Source organism: Oryx dammah, unplaced genomic scaffold (assembly GCF_014754425.2).
Source record: "Oryx dammah isolate SB20612 unplaced genomic scaffold, SCBI_Odam_1.1 HiC_scaffold_1, whole genome shotgun sequence".
Classification (NCBI taxonomy): domain Eukaryota; kingdom Metazoa; phylum Chordata; class Mammalia; order Artiodactyla; family Bovidae; genus Oryx; species Oryx dammah.
The window spans coordinates 6,946,331-6,964,128 of NW_024070185.1; the positions used below are offsets into that span (position 1 = coordinate 6,946,331).

A 17,798-nucleotide genomic window follows, 5' to 3' on the forward strand; every position below is an offset into this window, starting at 1 on the left:
AAAGTAATGCTCAAAATTCTCCAAGCCAGGCTTCAGCAATATGTGAACTGTGAACTTCCAGATGTTCAAGCTGGTTTTAGAAAGGTCAGAGGAACCAGAGATCAAATTGCCAACATCCGCTGGATCATGGAAAAAGCAAGAGAGTTCCAGAAAAACATCTATTTCTGCTTTATTGACTATGCCAAAGCCTTTGACTGTGTGGATCACAATAAACTGTGGGAAATTCTGAAAGAGATGGGAATACCAGACCACCTGGCCTGCCTCTTGAGAAATCTGTATGCAGGTCAGGAAGAAACAGTTAGAACTGGACATGGAACAACAGACTGGTTCCAAATAGGAACAGGAGTATGTCAAGGCTGTATATTGTCACCCTGCTTACATCATGAGAAACGCTGGGCTGGAAGAGGCACAAGCTAGAATCAAGATTTTCGGGAGAAATATTGATAACCTCAGATATGCAGATGACACCACCCTTATGGCAGAAAGTGAAGAGGAACTAAAAAGCCTCTTGATGAAAGTGAAAGAGGAGAGTGAAAAAGTTGGCTTAAAGCTCAACATTCAGAAAATGAAGATCATGGCATCCAGTCCCATTACTTCATGGGAAATAGATGGGGAAACAGTGGAAACAGTGTCAGACTTTATTTTTGGGGGCTCCAAAATCACTGCAGATGGTGACTGCAGCCATGAAATTAAAAGACACTTACTCCTTGGAAGGAAAGTTATGACCAACCTAGATAGCATATTGAAAAGCAGAGACATTACTTTGCCAACAGAGGTCCATCTAGTCAAGGCTATGGTTTTTCCAGTCGTCATGTAAGGATGTGAGAATTGGACTGTGAAGAGGGCTGTGAAGTGAAAGTGAAGTCGCTCAGTTGTGTCCGACTCTTTGCGACCCCATGGACAGAGGAGCCTGCACCAGGATTTTCTAGGCAAGAGTACTGGAGTGGGTTGCCATTTCCTTCTCCATGGAATATTCCTGACCCAGGGATCGAACCTAGGTCTCCCGCATTGTAGACAGATGCTTTATCTGAGCCACCAGGGAAGTCCTGAGCACTTAAGAATTGATGCTTTTGAACTGTGGTGTTGTAAAAGACTCTTGAGAGTCCCTTGGACTGCAAGGAGATCCAACCAGTCCATTCTAAAGGAGATCAGTCCTGCATGTTCTTTGGAAGGACTGATGATAAAGCTCAAACTCCAATACCTTGGCCACTTCATGGGAAGAGTTGACTCTTTGGAAAAGGCTCTGATGCTGAGAGGGATTGGGGGCAGGAGGAGAAGGGGATGACAGAGGATGAGATGGCTGGATGGCATCACTGTCTCGACGGACATGAGTTTGGGTGAACTCCAGGAATTGTTGATGGACAGGGAGGCCTGGCGTGCTGCGATTCATGGGGTCACAAAGAGTCGGACATGACTGAGCAACTGGACTGAACTGAACTGATCCCTGATATTGGGCAGATGAACTTAAAATCAAATATATCCATTCCTGGTGAGAAGAAAAGTTAAAAAATAGAAAATAGAGAGGTAAAAATCTAAGGAAATAACTTTCAGGCTATATATCCAATGCCTAGTTTACCTTGATACTTTTAAGTATGTTACTGGTGATACACATATTTTTGAAGCAATTGCCTATTGCTATAAATAGAGTATATTGTCTCTTCTAAGAAATATGATATGAATTCTGATCCTAACCTTCTGTTCTTTTTAAAAATATTAACTGACTAAAAATAATTATGGAAAATCAAGATAAATTAAAAGAAAATTAAGATAAATTAATTTAAGAAATTTGAGATAAGATAAAATTAAAATAAATGAGTCATTTTATTTTAGAATTTTTTCAGATGGAGCACAATTCTTCCAGTAGTTTAGTGTAAGTTCCTATTTACTGAATTTATACCTATTTGATATTAGGTATAAATAGCAAAACTGAATTTGAATGAATTTTAAAGTTCAACTGTCAAGAAATGTTACTATTAATGTTTATATTTTTATATTATTGCTATGTTTTGGTATTAGCTTTGAAAGGCCACATGGTCTTCTGAGAAATGTATAGTAAATAACCAAAATGTAAATTAGATCTTTTTCTAAAGATTGACCACAGAAGTTCAAGGACATCTTTAAAAAATACATACACCTGATAAATAATTTATGGGAAATGGATCTCAGAGAAGCAAACCTAAATATTACCTCATGTATAAATGTTTAAAGGAAGTATGCATACATTAAAATGTAATCACAACATATGATTCAAACTACATTCAATTTACCTTTAAACCACCCACAAGTTTGGCTGATGTAAGAACATGGCCCATTTATTTTAAAAAGTGGATTTCCAAGAATTACTCATATAGTTCCTGGATCTGGAACTTGGTGTCTTAATGTTGATTAAATGTATTTGGGAAATGGTATATCATAAGAACTTGAGTGGAACAATGAAAGAACTTACTCAAACATTTCAAAACACTCACTAAAAGCTAAAAAACAAACAAATCACTACTCTGTTTCACTGAAATGCTCACCTTATTGAATAAAGAACATTCCCATTCTTGAAAATTCGTAACAATTTGTTGTCTGTAGTCACTTCATGAAAGTTGGCTCCCTTTTCATTGGCAAAGAACAAATCAGGTTTCCAAATGGAATCCAACATGGAAGGGTCTAGGTCTAAGGAGTCATCAGGGTATTCACTATATGCAAGACGTGGGTCGTTCCATTTCTGACGAAGAAAAATGTTCACTCTGTAATCCTGTGACAAAAGAAAGAAAGAAGGGAAAAGGCCTGTTTTTAAAAGCTTTGAATTGTATGTGTTAGTCTTTCAGCGTCTCTGAATTATAGCAAAAACTACTGACATCCTTGTGAGATTTCCATACCCTCAATCCTCAGTCATTACCACCAAGAGTCTGCAGTTCTGAGGCTTTGCCCATGTTTCTACATACCTCCAAAGAAAAGGCCACAGAAGAACATACTTTTATCATGCTTATATTTTGCTGTTCCATTTTAATTTTACTCTCTCAAATAAAATACTGAATTGCTATTGGACGCTCAGAATAAAATGTTTTAGAATCACTTCTTTTAGTAGGTGTCTATTAGCATCCAGAATGTATTTAGTAAAATTTTCTTGAAAGCTGCCTATTTTGTAAAAATAAACATATGTATTTTTTACAATAAAGCCCCCCATTTTCTCATATTTAACATATCACAAAGGCTGGTGAGTGGTAAAAATAAAAGGTGGTTTTGGAATAATAAAGGAACGTTATTGCCAGTAATCCTTTAAGATTTGACTTATGAGATTTCCCAGTTAGATCTTTCATAGTCATTAATGAAAGAAAAGTCAAAGATTCCAATCAAATTCTTGCTTACAGTTTCCAGATTAAGGTTCAGTTCCGTTCAGTCCTCAGTCGTGTCTGACTCTTTGTGACCCCATGAACCACAGCATGCCAGGCCTCCCTGTCCATCACCAACTCCTGGAGTTTACCCAAACTCATGTCCATCGAGTTGGTGATACCATCCAACCATCTTATCCTCTGTCATCCCCTTCTCCTCCTGCCCTCAATCTTTCCCAGCATCAGGGTCTTTTCAAACGAGCCAGTTCTTCGCATCAGGTGGCCAAAGTATTGGAGTTTCAGCTTCAACATCAGTCCTTCCAGTGAATATTCAGGACTGATTTCCTATAGGACTGACTGGTTGGATCTCCTTGCAGTCCAAGGGACTCTCAAGAGTCCTTTCCAACACCACAGTTCAAAAGCATCAATTCTTCGGTGCTCAGCTTTCTTTATAGTCCAACTCTCACAGCCATACATGACTACTGGAAAAACCATAGCCTTGACTAAGGTATAGATTGACAAAGATTGACAACCATGTGTTTGTGTTGTATTTGTACATAATACATAAACACTATCTATGACTATAAAATTTTGAAATGAGCAAATAAACATGCAGAGTTAGTACAAGCATAAGTAAAATGAACATTTTTAAGAAAGCTTCATTTCCATGGAAGATAGCTAAGGCTGGAGATACTCAGAGAAACTGAATATCTGTTTTCATCTATTTTATCATTCTTTACATACCAAATTACCAGTCACCAGAATTGAATAACCAAACAATCAGAAAAAATGTTTCCATAATATTACACCCAAAGATTGCTTATCTTGCGATGAGGTCAAATTCAGAGTTTGAAGTGCATGTTACAAATACATATGTTCCCTTGATCATTATTTTTGCACTGGGACTCTTATATTCTAACTGGAGCTGAGGTTACACACCAGATAGGACTTTTCTGCTTTCTAGTTGCCCCATGTATCTTCCAAAGTGACAATGAAGCAGAGAGCACTTCAACTTTCTACCACAAAACTCACATTGATGTGGGAATCTCACAAGCCACAAGGATGGGTCATCCTCCCCTAGCATAGCGCTCAGAGCCCAAGAAGCACAGTTTCATGGCTGGTGGTCAGTTCCCATATCCCTCACTGTCCTGTAATCTGTGCCTTCACCCTACCTACCACCAAACGCATCAGTGATGGGACTAGAGTCCGTTTGCCTCTGCCTGATCTATAGGGAAAGACTAAAACGAGACAAGTTATGATGATATCTGCCAGGAAAAATAACTGACCATTCCTTTAAGACTGATTCTTGAGACAGTTTTTTAAAAAGCTGACGTATTTTTATATTGTAACTAATTTATTGACGTAGTACTCTGCAATGCTAAGAGTACTTTCAAGCTGCAGTGTATGTGATAAGATGGCGCTAGTGGTAAAGAATCCACCTGCCAATGCAGGAGACTTAAGAGACACAGGTTTAATCCCTGGGTCGAGAAGATTCCCCTGGAGAAGGGCATGGCAACCCACTCTAGTATTCTTGCCTGGAGAATCCCATGGACAGAGGAGGGTCACAAGAGGAAGGTCCATGGGGTTGCAAAGAGTCAGACATGACTGAAGCGACTTAGCCTGCCCATATGTGATACAATTTGATTGCCTCTCCTCATCTTTATGTGATTGATTTAGTGATCAATTTGATACATACAATCGCAGATTCTTCCAGAAACACTTTTTACTCCAAGAATGAGCTGAAAAAAAAGACATCAAGTACCCTTCAGTTTGTTTGTAAATCACACAAGGAAAACATCAACTGTCATCTGTCACCACAGCCAAATATTTTCCGGCATCCAGTGTGCTCCTTCTGTGAATAACCAGAACTATCTTTGTTTACTAACATGTCTAGGTCTATGGTTTAGAGCCAGAGTCCAAAGCATAACTGAAAAATGACCATTTCCTTATAACCCAGAAACTTAGGTTTTAACAGTCCACACAGTTTAGGTTTTGACCTGCCTGCAAATGAACGTTGAGGTGGGAAGCTTCCCTATCAAACAATCAACTTCAGCTTTTTGAAAATAAACTTTTAAGCTCAAATCTTCAAGCCAATGTATCCCATCTATGCTCAGCAACCTCTTATATTAATTATTTTTGAATTCCGAAAGGAAGTTAAAGTGTAGTCTCTCAGTCATGTCCAACTCTTTGCAACCCCATGAACTGTAGCCCGCCATCTCCTCTTGTCCATGGAATTCTCCAAGCAGGAACACTGGAGTGGATTGTGATTCCCTTCTTCAGAGGATCTTCCCAACCCAGGGATCGAACCCAGGTCTTCCACATTACAGGTAGATTCTTTATTGTCTGAGCCACCAGAGAATCCCTTATGAATCCTGGTCATATGTGAAAATGTGCAAAGACAAGGGTATAAAACAACATATTCAAATAACACCACTCTAACAGAAGAGTAACTCAACTTGTCATACATGTAACTCAATTTGAAATAAATTGCTTATAACAAAAGATCATAAAGCAAAGAAGGAAACAGCTTTGCAAAACAGAGACAAATAAATGTGTATGCAGCCTATGGAGAAAAAAAAAGTTACATGGATTTACTAAAGTCAGTTTAAAAATTCAGTCATTCCTTGGATATACTTAAAGACTAAGTGTCTTTGGTGTTTCGGGTGGTTTTCTGTTTTATTTATTTATTTTTATTAACAATTTTGTGTTAGTTTCAGGTGTGTTTTGTTAATGGGATTTCCCCTGTTCTCCTGGCTCTGCTTCTATAAGGGAGAAAATGTAGAAAGGTCATGTGTGAGTTTAAAAAAAAATGAGATAACACATCATGAGACTAAAATCAATATTTTTATCTCACATTTCTAAAATCTACCCATTTAATTCATTCCTGAGTCTTATAAGGCAGCTGAATTGACATTTACATGCCTGGAATCATATTTTAGGACAGAGACATTAATGATTCTTTTTCCCTAGAAATGTCTTTTATAGTAATATATATATATGCTTGCAAACTCTCAGAAGTTAATTTTATCTTTTCATAATTTTGCATGCTATATAATTAATGAGTTATTTCTAAATGTTATAGCAGTGTATTAATCTTACACAACAGTGATAGAAACATAATCATTATTTCATAAATATATAAAAACTAATTTTGACATTTTGGAGTTTAAATTTATTATTATTATTAGAATAGAGTGCATCATGTTATTCTAACTACTTTAAATTAATTGTGCAGGAAAATATTCTGTTGACCAAGTAAAATTATATACCACGTTTGGATTTGAAAAGAAGCATCCATTAAAATGTGGTTTAAATTCCACATGTATGTCACATAGTAAATTATTATAGAACCACACTACACTTTCTCTCCTAGTATTTGAAATCTTACATTACGAGATACAAGTAAATAGTAATTCTATTAGGCAAATATTATAATGATTAATACACTAGGCCCAGAAGTAAATCTTCTTGCTATCAAATGTCAGCTCTCCCAGAGAATAGCTTTCTTTTTCTAAATTAATTTTTACTGGAGTATGATTGCCTTACATTGTGTTAGTTTCTACTGTACAGCAAAGTGAATCAGCTATACATATACATATATCCCCTCTTTTTTGTATTTCCTTCCCATTTCTGTCACAACAAAGTGCTAAGTAGAGTTCCCTGAGCTATACAGTAGGTTCTCACTAGTTATCTATTTTATGTCAATCCCAATCTCCCAATTCATGCCACCCACCTTTTCCCCCCTTGGTGTCCATATGTTTATTCTCTACATCTCTGTCTCTATTTCTGTTTTCCAAATAAGATCATCTATACCATTTTTCTATATTCCACATATATGCAATATCTGTTTCATATACAATATTTGTTTTTACTTTCTGACTTACTTCACTCTCTATAACAGTCTCGAGGTCCAGCCATACCTCTACAAATGATAATGTAGTACATATATACAATGGAATATTACTCAGCCATACAAAGGAATGAAATCTAGTGAATTGCTTTCTATCCTCCCTGTACCTTGTTTGATCAATGGTGAGACAGGGATGACTATAACACCACTTCTTCTGATAGGGCTTTTGTGAGCACTGGATTGATCGACGTGAAGTAGTCGGAACCACATTCACTAAATGTTAGACTCTCAAAATTAACAGCCGTAGTAAACAGAAATTTGCTTGTATTTTCTGTCTAAATTAGTTTTGAAGTACTAGCGGCATTTTTATTTGAATTTGGGATAACTGAATTTGCCATGGAAGAATACGGGATGGATAACTGTAATGCTGAAATCTGGTGAATAAAATCTTGGAAAATTTGCAAGACTATTATGATAAACATCATTAACTTTTGTATTTCAACATTTCTGTATTTTTATGTTTTCTGTGTTTATTCCATTACCCCTCCTCTCCCTTTATATATAAACATACATACATATACACATATTAAATGTTTTGAGTATATAAGGCCCTTTTCCATCACAGTAAGTACAGTTTACATTTCATTTTGTGCTGATGTTACACTAGGTGCTCCATGGATTACTTCTACTCTCCTCAGAGAAAATCTATAAAGTAAGTGTTATTAGGTGTACTTAACTGCACAGGTATGGAGGACAGAACAAAGACACATTAAGTAACATCAGCAGGATTACAGACCTATCAATGGCAGAGCTGTAATTCAGGCCTAGAAGTTGTGTTTCCAGAGTTTTAATGACGTACTCACTGACTGTGTGATCCACAGCCATTCATGATTCCCCTGCATGCAAACCAAACATTTTATAAACAAATACAGATTCTGCTCTATGTGGTTAATGGTGGGGGTTTTTTGGTAAAGAATTTGGGGATTTACTGATCAACATGTTCTCTGATGGGAAATTACAAGCACTAAATCTAAGTGTGTCCAGACTAAATAATAGTTGCCACGTTGTCATTTCTCCATAAAAGTTACCCTGGTGGGAGAACAAATTTAGTAGAAAACATAACCCTATGTATTAGATCAGCTAAAATGACATATAGAATATTATTTTCATCTTTTGCCTTCAGTTCAGTTCAGTTCAGTCCCTCAGTTGTGTCCAACTCTTTGCGACCCTATGAATCGCAGCACGCCAGGCCTCCCTGTCCATCACCAACTCCCAGAGTTCACCCAAACTCATGTGCGTCGAGTCAGTGATGCCATCCAGCCATCTCATCCTCTATTGTCCCCTTCTCCTCCTGCCCCTAATCCCTCCCAGCATCAGGGTCTTTTCCAGTGTGTCAACTCTTCATATGAGGTAGCCAAAGTATTGGAGTTTCAGCCCCACATCAGTCCTTCCAACGAACACCCAGGACTGGTCTCCTTGAGGATGGACTGGTTGGATCTCCTTGCAGTCCAAGGGACTCACAAGAGTCTTCTCCAACACCACAGTTCAAAAGCATCAATTCTTAGACACTCAGCTTTCTTCTCTGGTGTGCTGTGTGTGATTCATGGGGTCGCAAAGAGTTGGACACAACTGAGTGACTGAACTGAACTGAACTGAATTGAACAGCTTTCTTCATAGCCCAACTCTCACAACCATACATGACCACTGGAAAAACCATAGACTTGACTATATGGACCTTTGTTAGCAAAGTAATATCTCTGCTTTTGAATATGCTGTCTAGGTTGGTCATAGCTTTCCTTCCAAGGAGTAAGCATCTTTTGCCTTATAGGGATGTATATGATTGCTAGCAACTAACTGAAATGACCAATTAGAAAAAAAAAATAGTAGAGAGAAATAATAGTTTAATGTTAACGAAGCAAGTTAAGTGCTTCTCTTTCCTTTGATCCATAATTCAGTTCATTTTTAAATTCCCTGGTGCTTCAGGAAATTTCTAACCCAGCAACCAAGCCTTCCCCCAACCCTTCCCTGCCTTCCTTCTCTACTCCTGTGTCTCTGTCTCTGTCTCCTCCTTCATCTTTCTCCTCCTGCCCCTCACTCACACACACGGCACACCCAATCTTACTACCTCTCTAGGACCTGCTGCCAAGTTTCTGTTCTGTTGTTGTGTGCAGGTGTTTTTACATTGTATTGTTACAGATTCAAAAAAAAAAAAAGATGTAAACAATGCTAGCACTGTTGATAACTTGATATCTTTGCTTTTTTTTCTTTTTCCTACACACTGTCACACAGTTGAAATTCTATCCTACCTGCACTTTTGAATCTTTCATTTCATTTAATATATTTTAGCATTTCTTGGTATTCTTATTCATCATTCCAGTGACTATATGATGCAATTTTTTTACACAAATACTTTTTCATATGATTGAATAGGATCTAGTGCATATGGAATTATGCAAGTTGTGAAAAAACTTAAGTGCTCACTTAATTTCAATAGCCAAATAAGTTTTTGCTTTATGTCTCAATAAATCTGAGCAAGAATTAGTATAAAATACAAAGAATCTGTGGAGCGCATTATCAGAAGATAATATTTCTGAGAAGAAAGCATTTAAATGAGAAATTAATATCAAAGACACTTAAAAACTCCATGTATTTGGAAATTAAATGTTCACCTTTAAATGATGGGCTTATCTAAGAAGCCATAACAATGAAAATTAGAAAATATTTGTAACAGAATAAAAATGAAAAAAGAATTTATCAGAATTTGTTGCATGCAGCTGAAGCTGCCCAATGCAACTAAACACAGTGTGGAATCTTGAATAAGGTATGAAAACAAATAATGGACACAAGCATAAAATTTTGTGAAATTTGAATAAAATCTGTATTTTAGTTAATAATACTGTATCACATATTAATTTCCCGGGCTTTTTTAAAACAACATAGTATTTATATTCTCAGAATTGGATTAGAAGCTTCAAGTCTTATTCAAAAATTATTTTTTTTTTACACAAAATTCACATTTTATTTGGGTTGAAATAAACTATACAAAATTGATTTTCTTCACCAAAAATAACAGCAATATTTTCTGTATTATTCCTAGATAAACTACAAAACACTTATTTTTGTAGACTTTCTAGGCTTTGCTTGTAAATCAAGATGAGGCAGTAGATAGAGTCATGGAAAAAGCAGAAGAAAACAGACAAATCAGCTGTCAGTATCCATGGCCAAATAAAAAAATTTCTTTTGGGAAACAAAAAGTTTTTAAAAAGCTAAAATAATAATCTTTCTACACTTTTAGCAGTAATATTAAATGCCAGAGTAAATGGAACTATATCAAATTTTCAGTGACTATAAATTGGAAATCTAGCCTTCTGTTCAAACTTGTGCTTATAGTTGTGGTTTAGTTGCTAGGTTGCATCTGACTCATGCAGCTCCATAGACTGTAACCCACCAGGCTCCTCTGTCCATGGGATTCTCCAGCAAGAATACTGGAGTGGGCTGCAGTTTCCTTCTTCACTGTTCATACTTCAGTTCAGTTCAGTTCAGTTCAGTCACTCAGTCGTGTCCGACTCTTTGCGACCCCATGAATCGCAGCACGCCAGGCCTCCCTGTCCATCACCATCTCCCGGAGTTCACTCAGACTCACGTCCATTGAGTCCGTGATGCCATCCAGCCATCTCATCCTCGGTCGTCCCCTTCTCCTCCTACCCCCAATCCCTCCCAGCATCAAAGTCTTTTCCAATGAGTCAACTCTGTGCATGAGGTGGCCAAAGTACTGGAGTTTCAGCTTTAGCATCATTCCTTCCAAAGAAATCCCAGAGCTGATCTCCTTCAGAATGGACTGGTTGAATCTCCTTGCAGTCCAGGGGACTCTCAAGAGTCTTCTCCAACACCACAGTCTAACTTTATTGAAGCTTTCAATGGCTAAGTCAAAGATCTCTCTTGGTAAATGTCATTTTGCACTTAAAAATATGTGGGCTATTCTCAAATATCTTTTGATATTGATTTTTAACATAATTCCACAGAGATAAGAGAACAGACTCTATGATTTCAATACCCTTTCATGAAATTTTTTCACCTTGTTTTCTGTCCCTGGATATGTTCCAGTGTCTCCTGGTATATAATCAATGGGAACTTGAATAGAATTTGTATTCTGCTGTTGTGTGAAAACTGTATAAATCTTATACATGTTGAAAAAAAGAAGATATTTCTAAAACAAACTTTGAAAACGGTATTGTAAAAATAATCATCACAAAATAGAACAAGAAACACCAAATGGTACTTTTTTTCTGGATCACTTGAATATTTCCCAATTGACTGTAAAACTTATCATCTAAAATTGGGTTTATAGTGGCAATTATCACTGCCTTTCTTATTTATAGTTTGATTTAATGAGATTGGCTTGACAAATTATACATTCACATACTAAATTTTGAAAAGGATGTTCTTTCCCAGGTAAAAGAGCTCAGTTGCTTTGCTATCCCTATTTTTAAAGTTATTGATGATGTTATCAAAAATGTTGTTAGGAAGTGGTACTTAGCTTGATTAAACTATTGGAAATTTATTTTACATTCATGTCATTTTTAACTTGATAAAAATTTTGCCACAACATATACTTATTCAGTTACATTCTGCAAAAAGTAAGATGTGAATACTTAACAGTACCTACATGTATTTGAGCATGTGTATGTTGAAAAGTTGAGATGGAATATATTTATTTTCTGTATGTTGAAAAGTTGATATAGAATATAAAAAGATCTTAATGACTCAGATAACGATAATGGTGTGATCACTCACCCTCAGCCAGACATCAAAGACTGAAGTCAAGTGGGCCTTAGGAAGCAACACTACAAACAAAGCTAGTGGAGGTGATGGAATTCCAGTTGAGCTCTTTCAAATCCTTAAATATGATGCTGCACTCAATATGCCAGCAAATTTGGAAAACTCAGCAGTGGTCACAAGACTGGAAAAGCTCAGTTTTCATTCCAATCCCCAAGAAAAGCAATGCCAAAGGATGCTCAAACTACTGCACAATTGCACGCATCTCACACACTAACAAAGTAATGCTCAAAATTCTCCAAGCCAGGCTTCAACAGTATGTCAACTGAGAACTTCCAGATGTTCAAGCTGGATTTAGAAAAGGCAGAGGAACCAGAGCTCAAATGGCCAACATCTGCTGGAGCATAGAAAAAGCAAGACAATTCTAGAAAAACATCTATTTCTGCTTTATTGACTATGGCAAAGCTTTTGATTGTGTGCATCACAACAAACTGTGGAAAATTCTTAAAGAGATGGGAATACCAGACCACCTTACCTGCCTCATGAAAAATTTATATGTGTCAGGAAGCATTTAACAGGAGGCTTCCTCTGTGCTGTTTTGGATCTGTCAGTAATCCTCTGTTCCTTATTAATTTCTGAATATTCAGGCATTAAGAGGAGAGGCAAGCCTCTCCCAGGGCTGAGGGATCCAGGCATTTCCTTCCTTAGTTTTTCTATACGGTGATACGTACGTACCCTCTTCCTTCTTGTGAACCATATGGTAAAAGTGATTATTTACAACTCTCTCTCTTTTTAATATGGATTGCTTATGTTTTGTAAGTCTGGAATTTTAATCTTTATCTTTGCTGAGAATAACTACAGTATATATGCCCAGAACACCATGTTGATTAAAACACCTTTGCTCCATCAGAGCTCTGGTCTCCGTCTCTCTCTCTCTCTCTCTCAGGTTATTTCTTGGGAGCGCAGAGGCCTTCTGAGTTCACTTTCCTGCCCGGGCTTCTAAGACCCTCTTGAGAAGGCGCTCTGTACCTTCACCCCATTGAGAGGGCACCTGAGGCCTCCGTGAACAGAGTAAGCCCCGTGTCAGGGGCTTTACTGGCTTTCTGCATAAACCAAGGAATATCAGCCTCTTTCTCTCCTTTACTTTCTTATTGTCGACTCCCAACCACCAGGTTCCGGTTCATTAAAGGACTGCAACATGTATGCAGGTCAAGAAGCCGCAGTCAGAACCGGACATGGAACAACGAACTGGTTCCAAATTGGGAAAGAAGTACGTCAAGGCTGAATATTGTCACCCTGCTTATTTAACTTATATGCAGAGTACATCATGAGAAATAGTGGGCTGGATGAAGCACAAGCTGGAATCAAGATTTTGGGGAGAAATATAAATAACCTTAGATATACAGATAATACCACCTTTAAGGCAGAAAGTGAAGAGCAACTAAAGAGCCTCTTGAAGTGAAAGAGGAGAGTGATAAAGCTGGCTTAAAACTCAACATTCAAAAAAACTAAGATCATGGCATCTAGTCCCATCATTTTGTGGCAAATAGATGGGGAAACAATGGAAACAGTGACAGACTATTTTCTTGGGCTCCAAAATCACTGCAGATGGTGATGCAGCCATGAAATTAAAAGACATTTGTTCCTTATAAGAAAAGCTATGATGAACCTAGACAGCATATTAAAAAGCAGAGATATTACTTTGCTGACAAAGTTCCATCTAGTCAATGCTATGGTTTTTCCAGTATTCGTGTATGGATGTGAGAGTTAGACCATAAAGAAAGCTGAGCACCAAAGAATTGATGCTTTTGAACTGTGGTGTTGGAAAACACTCTTGAGAGTCCCTTGGACTTCAAGGAGATCAAACCAGTTCATCCGAAAGGAAATCAGTCCTGAGTATTCGTTGGAAGGACTGAGGGTGAAGCTGAACCTCCAATACTTTCACCACCTGTTGGGAAGAGATGACTCACTGGAAAAGACCCTGATGCTAGGAAAGATTGAGGACAGAGGATGAGATGGTTGGATGGCATCACTGACTCAGTGGACATGAGTTTGAGCAAACTCCAGGAGTTGGTGATGGACAGGGAAGCCTGGCATACTGCAGTCCATGGAGTCACAAAGAGTCAGACACGATGGAGAGACTGAACTGAACTGATGTTGATAAGTTGAGGTAGAATATATTTATTTTAGCCAAAAACTCAACAGAATTTATTCAAGTTAAAAATATGAAAAGGTCAAAGTTATTCAGAGCTGTCCAATAAATATTTGTTTATCATGTATTGCTAACCTGGAATTTAGTTAAGGGCTGATGATACAATATTGAAAGATAATGTCTGCTCTCAATTTGTTCCCTATATTATAAAAGACAAACTGTAAACATATTTTTTTCCATTAAAAGTGCTATGTTGAAGTGCACAGCAAGCTATGGAAACATAGGGAAGAGATAGCTATTTTATTATGACATTATTTTACTAAAGACGAAAACACACGAGTATGCATGGACTTCAATTGGAATACTATATCAAGAATAGAAAATAAACATATAAAATACATTTTTTGAAATAAAAGAGAAAGTTGATAATAGGAAGCTATAATACCAGATATATTTTTTAAAATAATCAAGTAGATTAATAAATGAATGAAAATACACAATTGTTGTTATTAAAGATACAGTGAATATGTAAAAGCATGTAAGAATCAGTTGAAAATAGAAGTTGAATTGAATCTACTGCTAAAGAAATATCCTACATTAAAACAGACAGAAAATAGTTTCTTAGTTGAGGGGAAGTAGGGAGTGACATGAATTTTAGGGAAAAATAAATATCCAAAAATCTTTGTGATGATGGTTGCACAACTGTGTGAATACTAAAAATCACTTAAGTCTATACAATTTTAGCTAGATTAACTGTCTGGCATGTGTACAGTAAGCACTTATCACCTGTTCTGGAAAATACTTAGACTGGCAGCAGACTTCTCAACATTAATAATGAAATTCACAATACAATGGGTCAATTTACTCAAAATACTAAGAGGAAATTATAGTTAACTTTGAATAGTGTAATTAGTAATATAATCTTAAAATTGAAGGTGAGTCAGTAAAGAAAAATACACATGAACATTTACAAAATGGACTTCTAATTAATTTACTTTAAAAAGACTTCTAATTAATTTACTTTACTTTACTTTACAAAACCCACAGAATTCTGTTCTGAAATGCAAAAAGAAATGATGAATGAGAACTGGTCCAAGTGGATATAAATTTAACTAGTCTTTGAATTTATTGGGTTCAAATGAACTGAAAAATTGAAAAGATATTATCATATACTAAGACTAAAATCATATGTAGAGATACCTCTAAAATATGTTAAACTCTTTCATGCAGAACATTTCATAATTTCTTGACAATGTAAATATTTAAATGGAGAGAGATGCCATGATTATACCAAAAAGATTAAATATTATGAAGTGAGCAATTCTTTCTAAATTAGTTGTTAGATCCAGTGCAACTTTTATCAAAGTCCATCAAGTTTTTTGAGGAAATTGACAAGCAAATCTTATAATTTATATGATTATAGATTATAAGATCCAGGAATAGCCAAAACATGCTTATAAATAAAGAACAAACATGGAGAGAATTCATGTAATAGATGCTTAAAATGACTAAAGTGCTGTAAGAGATTATGATATTGGTACAAAGATAAACTGACTAATAGGACTAAAGGAAGAGCCTGAAAACAGTCCTTATTTGACAAAAAAAAAATAAAAGAAATTTTCAGGTGAGAGCTGGGTGCTTAATAAATGATTCTGCCTAGGGCAAAAAGGTCACATTCTATGTCTACATGATACCACCCAAGAAAGCAAGTTTGGGTAGATTAAAAGTTCAAGCAGAATAGTAAAACTGAAAAAATAGAAGAAAATATAGCAGAATATTCTATGGCCTTGATGTAGATTCATTAATAAATTCTATGATGTCAAAATTAAGAAATTCTATTCATCAACAGGCTATTTAAGGATAATGAAAAAACAGATCACAATGGAAAAAGATAATTGCCACACTGGTAGAACTTATGATTGGCCTTGCCAGAATATAAAAAGTCTCACACCAATGTACGAGAAAAAGACAAACTTAGCAGAATACAGACAAAATAAGAAATGCTTCACTGGACAGAGATCACAAATGTCCAATAAATATGTGAAAAAATGTTCAGACTAATTTGTAAATAAAGATGTGTTAATTAAGATATTGAGATACCATTTTAACCTGCTGGGATATTAAAACTAAGAGGTTTGATGACACAGATTTTGGCAAAAACATAGAGCCAAATGATAGCTTATATACTGCAGCTGAAAGTAAAAAAAGTGGGAAAAATTGACACTGTAATTTTTTAATTGTAAAAACTGTATTGTAAATTTGATATGTGAATACTCAAGATACCAAAATTTTAGTTCTAAGTATAAATCTTAAAGAAATTCTTCCACTTGTGCACCAGGTGATATTAACAAAATATTTACAGCAGCACTGTTGGTGATAGTGAAAAACAAAACAAAAACTGGAACCAATCCAAATATTCATTGGCAGAAAAATGTATATTATAATATGTCAAAAAAATCAGGTACAATATAACAGTGAATATGAATTAATACTACTATTTGCAATGAGGACAAATCCTAGAAATGTTAAATTTAGTAAAAAATAAAATAAAAATATGTTATAGTGCCACTTTTGTAAAATTAAAAACCAAGCAATGTGTCTCTCTCTCTCATCTACCAGCCTACCTACCTACCAATCTATCTGTGTCTCTTTCCATCTCTCTAATAAAATTTTGAGAGCAAAGGAATTATAAACACAAAATGGTTGACAGTGGTAACCTAGGGAGACTTTAGGGGAACAGGATTCGGGAAGGGTTATACAGGTATGTTTAATACTGGTAATGTTTCAGTTTTGAAATTTGGTGGTGGTAGAACAGTGTGTTATTAAATTATACACTGACACTTACATTTATGATTTATGTAACTACTTACCAAAATATTAATATGTGAATATGAAATTAATCACTGGAAATGCTCATTGGAACTACCATGTTAATTCAGGGTAAATACCCTACACATTGTAGAGTGTTTCCATTTATATACTTTCAGTTCAGTTCAATTGCTCAGTCATGTCCAATTCTTTGCTACCCCATGGACTGTAGCATGCCAGGCTTGCCTTTCCATCAACAATTCCTGGAGCTTGCTCAAACTCATGTCCATCAAGTCGGTGATGCCATCCAACCATCTCATCCTCTGTCATCCACTTCTCCTCCTGCCTTCAAATTTCCCAGCATTAGGGTCTTCTAGTGAGTCAGTTCACATGAGGTGGCCAAAGTATGAGAGTTTAACCTTCAGCATCAGTCCCTCCAATAAATATTCAGGACTGATATCTTTTAGGATTGACTGGCTTGATCTCCTTGCAGTCCAAGGGATTTTAAAGAGTGATCTCCAACACCCCAGTTCAAAAGCATCAATTCTTTGGCACTCAGCATTCTTTATAGTTCAACTCTCACATCCACACATGACTATGGAAAACCATAGCTTTGACTAAATGGACTTCTGTCGGCTAAGTAATGTCTCTGATTTTAATATGTTGTCTAGGTTCATCCATAGCTTTTCTTCCAAGGAGCAAACATTTTTTAATTTCATGGCTGCAGTTACCATCTGCAGTGATTCTGGAGCCCAAGAAAATAAAGTCTGTCACTCTTTTCATTGTTTCCCCACCTATTTGCCATGAAGTGATGGGACCAGATGCCATATTTTCATTTTTTGAATCTTGAGTTTTAAGCCAACATTTTCACTCTCCCCTTTCACACTCATCA

The 17,798-nt window shown here is 36.2% G+C and overlaps 1 protein-coding gene across 2 annotated transcripts in view; it reads right to left on the bottom strand.

The window, feature by feature from the left end:
• The window catches only part of GLRA3 (glycine receptor alpha 3), a 186,631-nt gene that overhangs the window by 88,055 nt on the left and 80,778 nt on the right, over positions 1 to 17,798 (bottom strand). For both annotated transcript variants that reach the window (XM_040232270.1, XM_040232354.1), the window contains exon 4: positions 2,520 to 2,743. In XM_040232270.1, the coding sequence (XP_040088204.1) occupies positions 2,520 to 2,743 (224 nt within the window). The remainder of the gene's footprint in view (positions 1 to 2,519; positions 2,744 to 17,798) is intronic.